The sequence below is a fragment of the Numida meleagris genome, chromosome 3 (genome assembly GCF_002078875.1).
Source record: "Numida meleagris isolate 19003 breed g44 Domestic line chromosome 3, NumMel1.0, whole genome shotgun sequence".
Lineage (NCBI taxonomy): Eukaryota > Metazoa > Chordata > Aves > Galliformes > Numididae > Numida > Numida meleagris.
The window spans coordinates 108,123,907-108,144,125 of NC_034411.1; the positions used below are offsets into that span (position 1 = coordinate 108,123,907).

The following is a 20,219-nucleotide window of genomic DNA, read 5'->3' on the forward strand; positions in this document are numbered from 1 at the left end:
GAACCCAGCTCACCCTGGGACCCAGCAACGAGGTGAGGATGGGAATGGGCTCCAGAAGCAGAGGACAAAGGCTGGAGGTGAGGCTGATGGGAGCAGGAGGGTGGCAAAGGCTGGCAGGCACACAGGACAGGCAAATTTCCTTACATTATTTAGGGTCTCCCCTAAATCTTCCTTGGCCCTGCCTTGACTAAGGCTGGCCCTGCCAGAGACACTAATTTTCCCTGCCCCATCTGTTTGGATTTGCTTACTTACTAATTTATACAACGTCTATCTCCATGGTGGCTAAGCATTTTAATCACAGTGATTAACACACTGAGCAAGAACAAAACAAAAATGGTTAATCAAAGGCTATTAGCAGTGTTTGAATGTCTAGACGCCGCTTTTTACACATGAATGCTGGTAAACGATCATCTCCCCATAACCCTCGCCTGGTCCCTGATTTACTCCTTCTCCTGCCAGCTCCACTGCTTGCCACACCACATCGGGGAGTTTGACCCATTTGGCAGCAAGAGAACACAACAGGCTCCTGCAGGAAATACCCTGGCTTCTCAGCCCAGCTGAAGTTCTCGATACAATGGTCAAAGGCAAGAGGAAAACCTCACAAGAACAAGCAGGAGATGTGACTTGTGCTGCCCAGGCCTTTCATTTAAGAGGATCCTTCTCAAGTAGCAGAAGGGGGCAGATCAGACCTACAACCATAAGAAATGCAAAGCACCACTGCTATCAGATACACAATGTCCTAACCAGGATTTGCTACCAAGGGAGCATTACATACTATGCCTTATACACAGCTAAGAGTTTGCTCTTACAACCACATGGCAGCAGCTGACAGCTCACCTCCTGGGTACTGCGCTCACCACCCCAAAACTGCAGTCAGCATCCAAGCACAGAACAGGCTCTGATGCAAGGACTGCTCCCAGAGGCAGAGCACAGGTACAAGAGGAAGCCCAGGGATGCCCTAACACCTGGACAGAGCGCTCATTTGGAAAGCCTGAGCCCCTAAGAATGAGCTCCCTGGGCAGAGAAAGCAAGTCTTATCTGTGTTTGTAAAGCCCTGTGTAAATTAACAGCCTTACACAAACAGGATTTAAAACAAAAATACAAGTGCAACTACATGGCTTATTGCTCTAAATACATCTCCAGTGGTTTCCACCGCCAACAGAGCTGAATGGCTTCATTTACGAGTCATGGCTGCTTAAGGTAAAGCGTGAATGCAGAGGAGCCTGGCCGCTTTTCCAGGGTTTCAGTTCAGCTGCTGTCAGCTAGTCCTCCTGCCCCTTCCATTGCTCACCTCCTCCTGAGGTCGTTTTGGCCAAATTGTGAGTTTTTATTGTGAAATAGGGCACCACAGCTGCAGCACTTGGGCCTTGGGCTGGGCCTGGTTTCATACACCCTGGTCTATGGTGGTTTTCAAGGGAACTCTAGATGTGGCACTGAGGGACACGGCCAGGGGGCATGGCGGGGGTGGGCTGGGGTTGGACTTAGATGATCTTAGTGGTCTTCTCCAACCTTCACGTTCTATGAAATCTGAAGGTTGGGTAAATGTCCATGAGAGCCAGAAAACCCAGAAAAGGAAGCAACCTTCTGACAGCTCACAGATCACAGACATTCATCTCTTGCAATAACAAAGGTTTATTTGGTGACAAACTAGGAGGAAATGAAATGAGGAGCCGAAGGAAATACCCAGCACAAAACCTGCTCTGGTTCATACGTCCTTCTCTGTTTCCAACAGATCACCACTCCAGGGACATAAATCATTTCAGCTGTAGCTTTATTTTGTTCAAAGTTCACGTTCACAGCAAAATAGCAGTTCTGAGGGTTTCATCTCTGGGTGAGATCCTGAGGAGACATCTATCCACAGTCACGGTACAGCAGACAGAAATCTCAACACATGCTTACTTAGCTCAACCAAAAAATCATAGAATCATGGAATGGTTGGGTTGGAAGGGACCTTAAAGCTCATCCAGTCCCAACCCTGCCATGGGCTGGGCAATCCCACCAGCTCAGGCTGCCCAGGGCCCATCCATGGCTTTGAGCACCTCCAGGGATGGGGCACCCACAGCTCTGGGCAGCAGTGCCAGGGCCTCACTGCCCTCTGAGTAAAGAATTTCCTCCTAACATCTAACCTAAACCTCCCCTTTTAGTTTTAAACTACTCCCCTTTGTCCTATCACTATTTGCCCATGTAGAAAGTCAGACTCTCTCCTGTTTCCAAGACCCCTTTAGCTTCTGGAGGGCCACAATGAGGTCTCCCCAGAGCCTCCTCTCCTCTAGGAGAGAAGCCCAGCTCCCTCCACCTTCCTTTGTAGGAGTGGTGCTCCAGCCTCTGATCAATTCACATTCATCTCCAGCCATTTTGGTCCCTTATAACAGTATTACCAGCTACTGAAAGTAATAACCACACTGAATGTGCACATTATTAATTTAAAAGGGCTGTCTGCTGGATTCTTACATTGACTGTCCCGGCTTTCTACCAGTCCCACTCAATCTTCGATTGTTTATTTATTATTTACTATCTAGGTGTCTCTGGGACAACTTAATACAGTAAGATGGTCTCTCATCTCATCCCTGCTAATGAATGTAATAAATAACTACAGTAAGCATTATAATCAATACTACACTCTGCTCATATCCCGGAGAACACGAGGTCTGTGGCCTGAAGCCCCGCTGGGGATACAGAGCCTCCGTGGGCTCATGCCCTGCTCATCTCTCAGCCAGAGGTGAATTAGCAGCAGTGGGGGGGGGGGGGTAACAAAGCCAAGCGTGCTCCCCGAAGCGCTGGGAAGGTTGTGCTCGCTGCAAACATGAATCCAAAGCAGCAACAATACAGCAAGTGCAAGAGAAATTTGCTCAGATGTGCAAAATATAATGCAAAAAAAAAAAAAAAAAAAAAAACAAGAAAGGGGGGACATGAGAAGGGACATCAGAAGTTTACACATCGCGTAAATCTCAGCTAAAGGTCCTACGGATTGGTCTCTGTTTAGAGCTAAGATAGCATTGCTTTCCTTTAGCAATACTGCCTGCAGAGTAAGAACAGGCTGGAGCCAGGTGGAGTTTTCCTTTCTACAATGCAGGATCACAGAAAGCTCACCAGAAGCTCAATTCAACTGCTTCTTCCCTTTGGTTCCTGCTCTTGTGAATGCAGAAGAACCCCACGCAGGATTTAATTCTGCCACTGGATGAAGCAATGATATTCCTCAATTCATTCACAAACCCTTCATCTTCATCTGGCCCCGACCTGCACCGACAGCTCCAAGGCATGAGCCAAACCACGCCATCCAGAAGCCGAAACCAGAAATGTGCTTTCCTTCTTAACACTGCTATCACCTCCAAGATTAGCTGTTACATGACTTGGTAGGTTCCCAGAATGTCTATAGCCAACATCCATCTTCTTGCAACGCCTGTACTCCCCTCTCACTGCTTGCCCTCTTTCCGAATTTGTCTTCAGATTAAGCCGTACCTCTTGCAGCAAGGATCACACCCTGCTGCAGCAAAACCAGTGGGGACCCAATTCTCACGAGACCCCGTGGCAAATGCTGCAAAAGCGAAAAAAGAAAAGCAGAAAAGCGGGAGAAACCACAGCTTGACTTGGCTGAGAATTTCTCCGCTGCAGAAGCTATGTCAATATATTCGTACATCAAATCACTCCAGATCCCATTCAGCAGCACATGCATCCCAGCTGAGAGATGGTACCCGGTCCTGAGGGGTGCTGCAGGCTCCCAGTTCCTGCAAGGCGTGCACCAAGGGTCTTGCAAGTCCTTTAGAGCACACCAAATTCTCAACTGACGTTACTCTGTTGAGTTACTGGAGTTGCCATCAAGATGGAACTTGATCCTCCACGTCTACATTGTAGAGAAGCTGCAAAACCGAGCTTCCAATATTCACTATCTTGCTCCACTGAAAGTTAGAAGTCTCCACATTTAATCTGGGGAACAGTGCTTCCTGCATGGGTATCTCCTGCTTCTGCAAGGGGCAGAAACTCGCCCTGCTGATTTCAGCTCTTCCAGGGGAGATCAATAAATCCAACGCTCAAGCGATCCCCACTGCGCACATGAACGTAAGTGAAACAAAACAACTGTAGTTACCCCATTCTCAGTTCGTGCAGAAAAACAGTTTCAAGCCCACAGAAATGATGCCATTAAGCAGGAATGCCCCCTCATCAAAATCGCCAAGTGAAGCAAAATTTTCTAAACAGCGCAGAAGAAATTTTTGCCCGACTCCAAAAACCCTCAGAGGACTGAAGCACTCATCACGGGCTGTTCAATGCATCCCACCTCCTGCCTGGGAGCTTTCTAAGCCACAAATGCCAGAGGACAGCATGAGATTCTGGAGGAAAACCCTACACCTGCGCCCTGATCCAATGCTTTTTCCCAGGCGCCCCGTGCTCCTTTGCAATCAGACATGCAATGAAGAAGTGCAGGGCGCACTGGCCTGAGATCTCTGAAGACATAAACGCCGTGGTTGCCCTTTCCTGTACTCCCAGAAAGGCTTTTTCAAGCGCTGCAAACTGTTTGCAACGACGGGTAGGGTTTAAAAAAAACTAAAAGGGTATTTCATGCTCAAATGAGAACTCCAGTAAAAGCGCCAGACGCTGATGCTTCTTTGCTGCTCTGCCTTTAACTATACATCAGAGGCAGCTCCGCACAATAGCTGGTTATGTCTGTCACCCACAGCTCTGACCCATTCAGGACAGAGTGATTTCTCCAATTCAGCACAAGCAGACTGAACAGACGCAGGACGCCCCAGGAAGAGCCCCCATCAAAGCAAGAAAACCCCGCGCCAGGTCGGGAGGGATCGGTCAGCAAACGCCTTCATTGAGGCAACCCTGCTGGTCTGATCCAAGGCGATGCGACCTTACCTACTCTATACAGCTGGGTAAGCAGCCTGATCCAGAGCAGAAATGTCTAATTCTACTCATATGACTAGGAAGAGTAATATATATCTTTTAATGGGCAAATCAAGTCACTTCTGCGGTATCATTAAAATCCTTGAGCAAAGGATGCATGAGGAAATTTTATGTTTGGGATGGTAAATATTTGAGGTCACTCCCAGCTCCTAAGAACGCCCTTCCTTGAAGTCTAACATACTGTATAACAGTGCTTCCACCAAAACCAGTCTTAATTTGTCAGGCTTTTAAGCTGCATTTCTATTACGAGCCTTTTCTTTTGTTGCTCTGTTCTCAGTTATTTCTTCACCATTGGTAAGAAAACGACCCCAAACGACCTCTCCTGCAACAAATGCCTTTGCTTAAATCACCAAGTTGGCTTCTCCACTTCTTACATTTCTCAAAATCTAGCAGCTGTAGAATTACCCTTACAATATGGGCAGCGAGGCACTGGTGCAGGTTGCCCAGAGAGGCAGTGGTGCCTCATCCCTGCAGACAGCCAAGGTCAGGGAACGGGGCTCTAAGCACTGATGGAGCTGTGGGTGTCCCTGCTCACTGCAGGGAGTAGGTCCAGGTGATATTTAAAGGTCCATTTCAGCTCAAACCATTCTAATGACATGCCCCCAATTTGGGGTGAACGTTAACGGCCCCAAGCAGGAGGCTGCCTGCTGGAGACCCAAGCCATCCCTGAGACTAGAAAAGCCAGGGTAGGAAGACTACAGGGGAGAGTACCCGAGCCCCAAAAACTTGAAGCTTCAAAGGCTAAATGGAGCCCCAGCAGATGATGCTCCAAGAGCAAGCAGAGTGAGCCAGGGATAACTGGGAGCTCCCACAGCAAAATCCTTGTGTGACCTAACAAAGTCTGCAGAGAACAAACAAGACAATTAAAAACAAAAATAATACGGCTGCTGCCTGTCGTCTTCCATTCTACCACTGCAAACAGCGCTAACTCTTGAGACGCTCCGTTCTGAAGAAAATAATGAGCCCTGCAGTTCAATGTACAGCTCACAGAATCATAGAATGCTTTGGGTTGGACGGGACCTTTAAGATCACCCAGTTCCAACCCCAGTCTGGGGAGAGGTTAAGAGCCCAGCCAAAAAGCTTTGACCTATGAGCAGTACTGCTACGAAAACAATACCTTCCAAGCCCAAACCCGAATCTGCTCCCATAGAGGGAAAATGGGGAAAGAGCAGAAAATAAAAGAAGCCCAAGTGAGGGCATAGCTGATACCGGAGTTTAGTTATATATATAGTTTAGTCTTCAGTTAATTCAATTAACCAATTAATACTGTACCCATGGAAAGCGTTCTCAAGGCACAAGCCTTTTTGGTGATTGCAACAGTCAATGCTAGGCAAAATATCAAACCTGAACACGTGCATCTTAATTTTTTATTAAAGACCAGCAAAGTGTGCTAGTAGAGGGCTCTGGTCCTTCATGAGCAGTAAATTTAAGGGAGAACACAAGAGCTTAGCACCAGCTCTCAATTAGAAGCACCGCCCCTGGTTACAGCTCAACTCCTTGAGGAGTCCACAAGACTCGTATTGCTCTCTGTAAAAATGGCCCCAACCTCTAGAGTGGAACATGGCTCTACCTAATGCACTTCCAACTGGTATGCTGCTGTTCTGCAACTCCTAGGCAAAACAATCCAGTGGCTCCCCTACAAAACAGAAGCCTGATTTCCCCGTATTTCATAGAATCGTTAAGGTTGGAAAAGACCACTAAGATCATCTAGTCCAACTGCCAACCCACACCGTGCCCACTAACCCATACCCCTCAGCACCTGTAAAGGACCCATTTTCCCCAAAACACACCCACAGTGCCTTGACAAGTAGAGAAGTTTCAGAAACCAAAGACAACAGTTCCTGCAGATCCACTTTAGCACATTCCTTGCCTTCAGCACCTTAACAGCAATGCTTTCAGAGAGAGATGCGACCTTCCCAGTTTTTTAGGCACCTGTGTTAGGAGCGCCCTGTAAGAACAGGGAAAATAATCCAGCAGCAGGCAGAGAACTCAGCAAAGCATCAGAAATTAAACTTATACCCCGGATTCAAGCTCCCTGCGCTCTAGTTGCATTGCTCCTAACAGTTCTAGTAGAGTTTTTCTCTCCGAGAACACGATGCCAACAAGAAAACCGTAAGGGTCAGAAATAATTTGCCATTACTGCTAAAAAAAAAAAAAAAAAAAAAACTCGGTGATTTCTGAGTTCCCAGCGAGAGGAGCAGTAGGGAATTACAGGGAGATCTGCATGTTTAAACAGTAAATTCAGCGGCTCGTTGCAGGCAGAGCTTGATCACAATGAGGAAAAATAATGAGAGCTTATAACGAAGCTCCAGTTGTGCAACAAGCCATGCCAGAAAACCTGCTTTTATAAATGGAATTATTAAACTTCCGAGCGGTAAAACAAAAACACTCCTTGCATAAACAGTCATAAAGCAACAATATAGGTGATGTTGAGAAGCGCGCTGATTGAGGGATTATCCAGGTAAAGGCTGCGTTACCCAGGCATGGTCTCTCAGTATTGAAAGTGATGCTTAACATGAGCCTTGGCTCTCCCGTACACCTCTGCACATTCTGGGATATGGGGTGTTAGCATAAAGCACCGAGCAGTAAGACCGGACCAATAGGCTTCACTGGTGCTGACAGAAAAGCAGATTTCTGGGGCTTGCATCCCAATCAGAGAAGCCACACCGAGTTCAAAGCAGCTGAGGAAACTCTCCAGGACATCAGAACTCACGGACACCAAGGCTTTCACACCATAAAACTCCAACAGCTCGCCCGTAACTTTTGCAAAATTGCAAATAACATCTGAAGCCCTGGCTGTATTCATCTACTGAAAGATGATTAAGTTGAGTATCTACATACAATTACTTTTAATCCTAAATCACGGATAGATTTTTAACTCCCGCCACACAGCATCTAAGGTGTGATATTACCGGGAGCTTGTTGAAACCAATCAATAACTATTAAAGCTGGATCCTACCAGCTACCACCAGGTATTAGCCACTTTCTCAATTTTTCAAGTATCCTATTATTCTCAGATGCAGTTAAAATAGTAAAATGAAGTGGTCTCATACTGACACCGCGTTAAATACGAGATTAAATACAGAACAAAGTTATTACTCCCCAAAGTCCAGCTGAGCAGCCTGATTTTTTTTTGTACCCACAATAGGACAGTTTGCTTTGATGCTTTATTATTCCAGATCTCAAGCATGCAACCAAAAAGCAAAGAGTGTGCTGGTTCACAAGAGAAGTTCAGTCGTGTCAGGGTGAACGTAGGTGATCCCACAAGTGTGGATTTCTGGCTTGCTGCCTGTCCCATAGAGGTCCCAGCAAGGTCTGAGCGAGGCTATGGCTTCATGGGGACACAAATATCCAAGTCTCTGCTCGATGGACACAGCCAGGCACTCCTCCTTCCTCCAGCACTCGCCTGGGTGCCACCCTCATGTGTTAGCACAAAAGTGACCCACTGAGTGCAAATCTCCCAAACGCAGTATTTATAATCTGATCCAATGGTGGGATCTAGGCTTCGCTGCTGGAGCACACACCCAGGTCATAAATAAATGCAGAGCACAGCAAACAGGTAAATCATGGAGCCATGGCTGAAAGCCAGATGTGGATTTTCCTAGCCTGGATAAATTTGCATTAGCTGGGAAAAAAAAAAAAACAAAAAAAAACATATTCCAATAAGAAAAAAAAAATTAACCTCAAGTGAGGGGGACAGTTTCCTTTCCAATGCACTGCACCCTTCTCAGCTCCACTTTGCACATTTGGCAGGGATACGACTCCAGCATGATGCTGCCTGGGTGGCTCAGCTGTCATAGCAGCCCTCACCCCCAAAACTCACAGAATCATACGAATTATTGCAGTTGGAAGGGACCCTTAAGGCCTTCTAGCCCCACTCCTCGGCACTGCTCAGGATTTGGTGCATCCTTCACAAAAGAAGGGTGTGAAAGCCTACCGTGCCACCTCTTGAGACAGGCACGTGTCAGTGCTTGGCCTCAACCTCCAGCTCCTGCTCCGATGCCTGCACTTGGTGTACACCACACTCCCCGCCGCAGCTTCCCTCGACGAACCCATTTTCTCCCCAGCCCAATCCTAACAAGCAATGGGGAGCCAGCACTAAAACAGCCTCATGCTCTAAAGCTGAGACAACACATCAGTGTGACACTCGACGTATGGTGACTTCACACCCCAGAGCAGCCTCCATCCTCCCCGAAAGAGGGAGGGAGGAACAGACACATTCCTGCAGTCAGCGCTTCGAGATTCGGCGGTGCACGCTGTTCCAAATTACTTCCGCTCCCAATTAATATTCATAAACGAAGCACAACACCGCGCTTTCCATCAGCCATCACACACCACCCACGCTAGATGAAAGGACAACTACACGAGATAAGCAGTTTATTGGATCAAAAGTCCCCTTTAGATGAGAAGACAGCTACTGCAACAGCATAAAACTGATAGCATCCCATCCCGGGTGTACGTGTGGAGGGAGTATCAGTACATCTCTCTTTAAACCAGAGATTCAGCACTGAGAACGCACAATGTAATTATTATGTTAATTTATCTGAATTTTTCTGCCTGCCTGAGGCTTGAGCTGGAGGTAGGAACTTCGGTTTGAAAAGCTGACGTTGAAAACCCACTCTGAAAACAGGAGTGACACCCAATTGTTTCATCAGCAATTCCAGCTGAAATCCCTGTTTCTCTTGTCCCCACCACTGCCACACCAGTCTCAAAGTGACTTTAGGGGAAGACCTCACCCTGAAGCTTTTAACTTCTGCTGCCATCACAAGAGCTTTCCACCTGGGTGCTCAACAAGCGTGGTCAGAAACACATCCCTAGTTTCTACCCTACCTCACCTCCTCCGAGCGCTGCTCAAGCAACACCCAGAAGATGCTTTTCCTCCTCCTCCTCCCCAAACCCATCACAGGTGGCAGAAATCAACGCTCTCATCCTCCCAAAGACCGGCAGCAGCTGCCGGGTGCAAACTCTGTGCAGGCAATAAATGAACCAGAAAGACACCTGAGAAAACTCACGCTGAGCCCACGAACAGTGATTGAAAGCACATCACCCATAACACCACGCTGCTCTCTCCACTGGCTGGCAAACTAGTGTTTCCTAGAAGTAACAGCAACATGGTACAACGCTGGTGTTGCCAGCCCACCTCTCTCCAGAACCCATCTGCTCTCCAGCCATGAGGGACAGAAACGGGCGGCCCAAGAAGTGTATTTACACCCCTCGCCAGAAAGGGGAAGTATAAATATTGCCAAAGCTTCCTGAAGGCTAGTACTTACAGTCACGCTTTGAAAGAATAAAGCAAAATATTCAATTAGAAAAAATTACTGTAATTGCAGGTTCTATTTTATCCCTCCATTAATGCAATAAAGTGCCTTGAAATATTGCTGAGCTGGGATACAGAGCTTAGTGCTACTTAACGTTTTAATATACATCCAGGGGGCTAATTTAATTCAGATCTGCACGAGGGTCTCCTCTCCCTCCTCGTCCCTACTGTCTTCCCCAACACTCCTCAAAACATGGCAAGGAATAAATGCTTCCCCGCCGCACCGGGGGATGGATAAGAAGAGCTGAGGCCGGACATAAATCCTGAGACGTGCAGCAAAGGGAAGAGCATCAAGAACACCAACGCATCGCTCCATACAAACCAATGCGCAGTGAAAAGTGTGTCTGCACGCACCTGAAAGCAAAGCGTCTTGAATTTCGTGTTTTTAGGGGAGGAACGTGTCCGGTTGCTGCTGCCTGAACACCACAAGCCCATTGGAAATGGAAGACCGTACCATTTCATTCTAATAGCCCCTATGACGCTGCACGCTGCGGTTTGCTGAACGGCAACCCCGGTCCTCCCTATGACAGATAAGTGAATCCCATTTTCGGGAGCCCTTCATCCCGTTAATTAAACAAATTAATATCACTTCTTCGTATCGCACAGCCTCTGTTATCTTCTGCGAACTCCTCCAATTCCGTTGTAAAGATACATTGAAAAAGCGCTAATTGAGATTATCTCTGGAATTGGAGAGTCGGGATATTTTTAGGCATGTTTTAAAAACTATTTTCCCTTTGTTTCTGGAATGCCTCCCATCCTTCCTCCTATGCCAGACTGTTTACATTATTTAAATGCCTTCTGCTTATACCACTCTTTACAATTTTTACTTCAACAACATCGGCCTCCGTTGCTCTTTTTTCCTTTGCTTAGACATAACTGGGATGAATTCCAATCCCATGCTCAAAACCACTCCCGGTGCTGCACTGCTGCCTTCTGCACTCAGTACATCCAGCAGTGCGCTTCTATGGCACAGGCCTCCTCGTGCAGCTGAGGGGACCACGTACAAAGGGTTAAACCAGTGAGTTGGAAGGGAGCTTTAAAGGTCAGGGTCCAACTCAAGCCATTCTATGAAACCGTTCTTCTTTTACAACAGGATCTGTGGAAAGGGCCATTTCCACAGACACCGGAGCTCCGTGCAAACTCACTGGGATCCTCACTCCCTGCTTTAGGCAATAAGCCCCCCCTGCCATGATGTCCCCATAGGGGATGCTGCCAAAAGAACAAAGTCAGGAGCACGAAGTTCAAGACAGAAACACAAACCCAAAGCCTTCCTCCATCTCCAAATCCAAGGGTTCACCTCCAGCTGTGCATCACACTCCTCCCTGCGGCTATACAACAACAAGTGTGTTTAACAGGCAGGGCTCAGCAGCTCACCTCCAGCCCCTCCCTGCTGCGGGGAGAGAAACTTCTACTCCCATTACCCAATGAAGATGGGAAAATCCAGCACTCCTTCAATCTGCAGAGGAAGAAGAGGTCCTGGTGACACAGGAGCTGGGCTTCAATACAGCTCCGGGTGCAGTGCCAACTCTGCAAGAGACCTTCTGTGCCACTGAAGTCACATAAGGACACATTGTGAATATTTCATAGGCGAACCTGAGCCCTCACTGATTTAGAAGAAAGTCAATGTGAGGAGGAGAAGCACACTCTCCAGGTCCCAGGATGGTTTTGGGGACGGATTTAAGGCTGCATTTTCCTTGTTCTTCCTCTTGGGCAAGATCTGATTTTGCCGTAATGGGGCTGCTCGTTCAGCTGAGGCTTCCAGATACTGATTCAAGGAAACACACATCCATTTACACCAAGACAAGGAAAGCAGACACAACTCAGCCATCCCAGGAAACGCATACTTCAGATGGAGTACTCCAGACATGGGCCAAATCTGCCCAAGGGCAGACACAGAGCAATTCTTGAGATTCCTCAACAAAGCCCTCTCCCTGTTTCCTTGGGATCCGCCTTGGAAAAAAGCATCTCCGTGCCCTAAAGCAGTCACACACCACTGTGAATCTCAGCATATGAGAGGGGGGTGTGTCAATGAAATGACAGCATTTGTCACATTTTTTCCTTACACATTCAATTACAATTTAATTTCACCTCTAGCCGTAAGAAAGCATTACTCTGATTCATAGTTCCCTGTGTATAAAAGCTCTCAGGTGCTAGGGTACGGGCTTATACTACCACTGGTCTTCAAGACAGTGAGGTGCTAAAAATCATGCCAGAATTCAAGGGAAATAAAGCAAAATGGAAGCAAAGAGGAAAGTTCTCAGAGGGATCCAGACTTCTCCACAGGCTCACCTTCATTCCCCACGGAAAATTATACATTTGCCATCCAATTTCTTTTTCTTGCAGTCTCAAGGCAGCGAAACAGCTCTCCTCCACAGAGATGCTTTATCACCATCAGTTCTTCCTACATCCTTTTCATTAAAGGAAATGCTCCCTGAATAACCTACATTTGTACTGAGAGGAGAACCACTGCAAGGAATAAAACCAGCTCAATTCAGCTAAAAGCAAAATGGAAGTCTCTAGAAGGGTGGAAAATAGAGAGCTTATCATTTTAACATACCAAAAAAGGCAAGCCGACTTTCCTCTATCCCTCTGTGCCCTGCCTCCCCCCACCAGGAAGAGTGTTTTCAGGTTGCCTTTGGTGTTAGGAATAAAATCAGAGGGTACCAGGAAAAAAAAGGCACTCTTAGCCCTACAGCTCAGCATGAAGCCTGAGAAACTGGAAAAGGGACATCCTGGACAAGATTTTGGAAAACCAGGCTGCCACCCAGCTCCTACCAGCTGCCTTCCTGGACTGTTTTCTTCATCCTGAAGAGGTCTCTCCAAAACACCTAATGCTGGTGTCCTCACCCTGAAAGCCAAGGAGGCCCCATCCCTGGAGATGCTGTCCCATCACTGGAGGTGCTCAAGGCCGTGTTGGATGGGGCCATGGGCAGCCTGATCTGGTGCCTCACTTGGTGGTTGGCAACCCTGCCTATGGCAGCGGGGTGGTACCAGATGTTCTTTGAGGTCCCTTCCAACCCAAGCCATCCTATGATTCTATGAAGCATTATGCTGGTTCTGGTAGGAGGAGTGGTAGGGCACTGAGACATCTCTGTTTCCCCACATAACCCCACAGAGAAGCACCAAGTGGTCATCACTGCACCACCACCTTATCTGCAGAGCACCTTGTTCCCCTTGGCTCTTCCTCAGCAGCATCCCCATGCCCAACATGGAGCTTAATTCTGCTTTCTCCTCCCAACCTTGCCAATCTGCCACCCCAAACCACGCTCAGCCTGGAAAGAGAGCTCCCAGCAGGTCAGGGAAGCACATCTTCCTCCAAAGGGGAGGCTAGGAGGAATCTGCCCTCCCAGGGCTGGGAAGCAGATCCGCTTCAACATCTGTGGTTTGACCCCCTCTAGTGGGTAGCACTCAACAAGACATGGAGCCTTGCCAACACCCCGCAACCAATGGAGACCCCACTCAAGTGAGAAAGCTTCTTTTTATTGATGATGATGGTTCTGATCCGCTCCCACAACTTACCTGCCCTGTACTTCAGATTCAGGATCTTTGGCACGTTCCAACGAACTGGACCTCTGTGCCCACAGCGCATTATTTACAGAGATCCTGTAGAAAACTCTTAGAAATGGGGACAGAACAAGTAAAGGTTTTGGAAGGGAGAACCACTTCGCTGGGAAAAAAAAAAGTTATACCCCAGACTGGTTCTGTAGGAGAACACATTTATCATCTGTTCCAGAACATCTTCCCTCTGCCAACTTGTCAAAAGCTGACAAAACTCCATACTATAAAGGCAAGCTGTTAAAACTTGGCTAAAGGGAAAAACTTAGCTGCCAGACAAGCTAACCAGAAAAAGCTGAAAAAAACATTTGAGTGTGCCAGGGCAGGCAGTAAATTTACAGAAAGGCTCTATGGAGTTAAACATCCCAAACCAAGTCAAGGAGGTGGTGTCAGGAAAGCAGCTTCTACTTCATCTGTCATCTGACAAGCCGACGTCTCCCGCTTCAAGAGACTTGGGCAGAGATCTTTAGATATCTTAGCTGTCCGCGTTTCCAAACTACCTAAAGTAGCTTATATCCAACTCACAGTTCACCCTAGAGCAAAGTATTTTAGTAAAGCCGAAACCTACTCATCGCATAGTCATTAAATACCACATATTCCTTTTAAACCCATTGATTCATCCTTCCACCTCCGGGCACGCCGAATGATGAACAACTCATAGATTTGGTCTTTCCACTAATAAACAAGATGTCAAGTCTTTGCCTAAACTTTAGGAATTTTTCACTTAAACACGCACACACATGGTGTTTTAATGTCAAAATACAGCGTGGGTTTTTTTCCTTCTTAACAAAATGTTTCTCTTCTAAATATGCATTCCAATCAATTTGAAAAACAAAACCCAAATATATTGCATTGAAGTCATGCATCTTACCATTACTGACAGTCACCAGACAGTGAGATTTTCAGCTGATCAGAGTTCATCTTAGCTCGAACTCCACAATCTGACAATCCAACGGAATCCAATAATGTTTTCTTTAATAGCACGTTGCATTGCAAAAGGTCAGACTTCAAACCTTGTACTCCAGGACAGCAACCATGACCCACTGACCCATTTATAACACAGGGTACGGAAAAGTACATCAGATGCAGAAGTTTCGCTCCCAATGGTCACGAATACACCTTCCACAACTACTCAAGACATGAAAACTACAAGTCAAAATTATTTTTCCTGAATGTACAGAGATGAATGGTTTCAGTGAAAGCAACAGCCCTGGCAAGCTGAAAGGACCGACCAACCTTCAGCCTATTTCCAGCAAAACCACATCACTGCACCGCTGCTCCTCAAGGAGCTCACAGGGCAGGAGCACAACAGCCAGCGTTGCGCGCCTGGCTGGCATCCTTCACTTCTCTGGCAGTCTGGTTGAACTGTTCTAGTCTTTGAGATAGTCTAAGGCATTGAGATGAAAGACGAAAGTTGCTGATTTAGAAAGGGAAAACCCCCCAGTACCCAAGCTCTATCGGTGGGAACGTAATTTAAGATCACAGCGCTTCAAGCATCCGTTCAAAATCTCTATATAAATATGTTTGTATGTACACTTTTACGGTGTACTTTCTGTCCAGCAGTCAGTGTAGGCAGGCAGTATGAATCCAGCCCCAAGATCTCAGCTGAGCAAAAGACAAATGCAACAAACTCAAAACATCGCTCAGACCCCCACAGTAACCCCCCAGTCACCATTCACTCTTGTAACAGGGGAACCAGGACATGAATAGAAGACAAAGCCCCCACCCTCTCTTACTGCGCAATTAACTACAGACCCACCACCGCGACCGACTGACGGACAACCTTGTTAAAAAAGAACCCAACACATGTTTGAGTCCCTGCCACAAGAATGTGATTTATCCATCTCACTGGCGAGTGTTTCCAACATCCAGGAAAAGCCCCTGCAGGAACCATGTTATCCCCGCAAGTAAAACCCAGATTACCTAACGTCTACCAAGAAGCAAGCCCTCGGCAATTCAGGAACAGGATTTCTGTACAACTCCAACCTGCCCCCTCTATTCTCTGCGATTTCGCTTCCAGCTGCTGAGCAACAGCTACGACAGCCTCTCCGTAGCACACAGCCCTGATTACGCTCCATGCAGTCGCAGCGCATATCCATTATCATGCAGGAAACCAGGCTGGATGCATTACGCACTGAACTTACATTGTTCTAGGTCTTCCTCCTCCGTCCCCACGTATCAACTTCTTACCAGCACGGAGCGATTTAGCTGCAGGCAAACGCTGCTAAAACAGCGCTTTCCAGTATTAGTCCCATCACCGCATTCAAGACTAATTTTAACGGCGTTTGCAAACGCGATAGTGGGAATGGAAAAAGATGCCTTGGTGGAGGCTAGCCTACAGACAGCATGAAGTTATTCTTGCTCTGGTCAGATACTGGGAGGCAGCTTCACGCTGCCAGTGTGCCCTACAAAGGAGGAGCAGCGTGCTGGCGACATGGGCGATCAACAGGAGAGCAAGCTCCCTCACTGCGCCTAACGCGACTTGGGCTGCAGAGCTCCTTCCCAGTCCCTCTCAGCAGCCCCAGCACTGCACTGTCTCACAAGCCAAGAATTTTTTCTCTGCAGTAACAAAGCAGGGGGAAATTCTGGGCAACTTGAGCCTCAGTTCTTTGCATGACAAAACAAACCACCCCTCCATATGCATCACCCTCCATAGGTATCACCTATGCGTGGCTCCAGCATCCCCCCCCCCCTCGCTGCTCACCGGAGCGTGCCGAGACTGCCTGCGCCCATGCAGGCTTGCACCACGCTAACACAGTCATTTATTTCCCCTGGCTCTGAGAAAGGAGAAACCCAACTTGCAAGAGGAGCATCTGCATTGAGAAACGCCTTTGCTGATGGGATCAGTGCTAGGGAAAGCAGAGAAAGGGTCGCATCCCGATTTATTTCCCTCGCAGGCACCACGGCACACCCACCCCACCAGCATCCCCGGGTCCACATCTCGGCCACAAGGAAACAAAACCCACCCCCAACAGGAGCTGAGCACCAATGTGGCCGGAACGTTACACAAATGACATTGAAGACGCAGAAGAAATATATGTACGTGCTGTTGCGCTGCGCGGTGCCGTGGGCTCCCTTCCCAGGTATACATTTCACGCAACCTTCCCACGCAGCTCCCCGCCCCTCCGCCCCCTCGCAAAAAAATAAGAAATAATACAAAAATCTTTGATGTGTATATTTATTTTATCTCGAGAGCGGTGTCCTCAGAAGAGGTGTCAAGGCCCTCCCCTGCCTCCACCCACGCAGCCCTCCCCCAGGCTCCAGCACGCTGTCTCCATCTTAACTCCAGCCACTTCTCCACCGATTTCATTAGGCAGCAGGGTTAACCCCTTCTGCTATCCAGAAGGCAAAAAAAATCAAAAACTAAAAATATAATAATAATTATGACTTCCCCATCAGTCATCACCTTCTTCCTTCCCTTTCCTTCTCATCCATATCCCAGCGAAAAAATCCTAACAACCATCCATCTAACCATCAGGTTATTCTGGCCCCATAGATTCATGCTGGAAATGCCGATGCAGGGATGTGCACTGTCCCGGCTTCACCATTTACTGCCATCTTCCCCTCCTTCAAAAATCCAGCACCTTCTGCCTATCAATAATTTTAAGAGCACCCAAGCCCACCCAGCCCTACCAGGACCCTCTCCCCATATGCGTTTGGGGGGTGCATGCAGGACCCCATGCCACCACTCGGAGCCTTCACTCCAGCCTCCATCACCCACACCTCCTTCTCCTTCCATCTTATTAACCCATATCCCCTCCAGAGCAATCTTAGAGGACGCTGGGCCACGCCGGGTCTTTACAGTTGTCCTTACAACACCTCTTTCCGTAAAAATGCTGTCTCTCTGGAAGCGTTTGTATCTTACAGGCTTTCATCCCAGAGAATCCTTCCCTGCCTCCCCCTTCCATCTCTTTTGGGGGATGACAGCTCCTCGCTCGCTCTTTTATTCCCATTAATCCTGGGGACATTCCCTGACCGCTCCGGGGTCTGTCCCCAAGGGCTGCTCCAGGGCAGCGGTCCCCGACTCTGACCTTCAGTCTCACACTGACAACCTAAAATCCACTCCCACTTCCCCACTGCCTCCTTCCCCACCACGGTGGGGGACAGATGCAACCCTCACTCCCTCCCTCATCCACAGCAGGTTGACACCAATCCCTGTGGAAACGGCACACGACACAGTCAGAGGCCTGCCCCCTACCTGCCCCCCACCTCCCTGGAGCAGCTTCCCCTTTCCATGGGGCTGCTTCCTCTCTGTCCCCCAGCTCTTGGGGCCAGCCCTCCCCGTGGCTGCAGGGCCTTGCTCTGCAGTGATGGCAGCGCGGGGGTCACCCCCAGCCCCGGGCCTGTGTCCACGCTGTCACCTTCGGGGGGTGTTATCATCACCCCTCAGAGCATCTGCAGGGAAGAGCAGCCCCAAATCCACCCCCTGGTCCTGCCCCATCCCTGTGGGGCAGAAAGAGCCCATCTTTGAGGCACCCCTTCCACCCCCTATGCTTGTGGGGAACACAAACTCATATCCCCCCAGGCCACAAGGTGACAGTAGCCCCTCTTCATTCTCCCTCCCCACAGCCCTACACACTGATTTTTGGGGAAATTTCTCTCCCCACAGTACTGTGGGATCCTTATCTCCCCCTGCTTTTACATGGGGAGAGTGCTGGCCCTGCCCAGCAAGGACCATGAGGTGATAGTGACTCCCATGGCCTCCTCAGTCCCACACACTTATCTGGGGGAACCTCTTCTCAGCCCAGTGGGGATGACCCCAAATCTCTCCTGCTTCTTCTACATGTGGGGGGCAATGACCCAAGTCCAGCTCAGATCGTGAATGGACAGCAAACTTCAGTCCCCCACCTCAGCCCCATGGATGCATTTTGTGGGAATTTCTCTTCCCTTTAGGCACCCCCTCAGCACAAGGAGGGCCCCCACATCTCCTCCAGCTTGGGGAGCATTGACCCACGTCCACCAACCTGTGTGCCCACAGGCCATGAGGTGGCAGTGACCCCCATTTCCCTCACCTCAGCCTCACAGACTCATTCTAAAGGCATCTCTCCTCATGCTAACGGGGAGGAACCCCCAAATATCCCCTTTTTCCATGTTGGGTGCACTGACCACATCCATCTTGGACCATGAGGTGCCAGTGACTTACGTCAACCTCAGACCATGAGGTCACACTGACCACATCCACCTTGGGCCATGAGGAGACAGCAACCCCTTTGGCCCCATCTCAATCAGAGGACCTTGACATACCTCAAACCATGAGGTGACAGCGACCCTCATGCACCCTATTTCAGCCAAGGGACAGTGAGTGTCCCCATGTTGAGAGGACCTTGACCTACCTCCATCCATCATGGGCAACATGTGGACAGCAACCCTCATTTCAGCCAAGGGACAGCTACGCACTTCCATGTTGGACCATGAGGTGACAGAGATCCTCATTCTTCCACTTTGGCAAAGTGATAGGGACCAACATCCACACTGGGGTGAACTCATTACCCCACTCACTCCCCCATATCTTTACTGAACCATGAGGCAGCAGTAAACTCATTACCCCATTTCCCTGTTGGACATAAGGTGACACTGAACCCTGTTCCCGCATATCCACCTTGGCCCATGAGGTGGTGGTGACCCCCATTCCATCGTGAGACACTGACCCACGTTAGCTGGTGGCCGTGGTCTCCACGGTCCATTCCTTCATGTGACACTGACCCACGTCCCCACTGGACCTTGAGGTGGCAGTGACTCTCAGCAAAGAGACACTGACCCACGTCCACGCTGGGCCGTGAGCTGACAGTTAGCCCACTGCCTCACATCCCCACTGAACGCTGAGCCCCGTTCCTCCACATCCACTCTGGGCCACGAGGTGACAGGACCCCCGTTCCCCCACGTCACACCCCGAGGCGCCGGGACCCCCATCCCATCACACCTCGAGGTGACGGAGACCCCCGCCCTCCCACCCGCGACCCCGAGGCCCCGCAGCCGCCTCTCCCCCCCCTGCCGCAGCCCCCCGGGGGCCGCCCCTTACCTCCAGACCTGTCCCATCTGCAGCAGGTGGATGACGGACTGCCAGACCCAGACGGAGATCCTGCAGAGGCGCTGCGCCCCGGGGGTGGGGGGTCCCCCCCGGCGCCCGACGGCCCCCATCATGGGCGGCCCGCGGCTGCTGAGGCCCTGCACGGCGCCCAGCCCTCCGCCCGTGTAGTCCTGCACGAACCAGCGGAAGCTGAGGATCTGCACCAGCACCGAGGGCAGCAGCACGAAGGCCAGCGTCAGGCCGCACCAGACGTAGTCCCGCCGCCCGTAGTGGTGCAGCGCCAGCCACAGGTCCGTGCCCACGTCCCCCAGCAGCACCAGCAGCGCCAGCACGATCCACAGGCAGTCCAGCCACGGCCGCTCGGCCGCCGCTCCGACCTCCGGCGCCGGCGGCGCTCCCTCGTCGGCGGGGCGC

At 49.4% G+C, this 20,219-nt stretch overlaps 1 protein-coding gene across 1 annotated transcript in view; it reads right to left on the reverse strand.

The window, feature by feature from the left end:
- XKR6 (XK related 6) overlaps positions 1-20,215 on the reverse strand; it is a gene marked incomplete at its 5' end in the record, with an annotated part of 189,336 nt that extends 169,121 nt beyond the window's left edge. The window contains one exon of the mRNA XM_021392026.1: positions 19,797-20,215. Coding sequence (XP_021247701.1) covers positions 19,797-20,215 — 419 coding nt within the window. The remainder of the gene's footprint in view (positions 1-19,796) is intronic.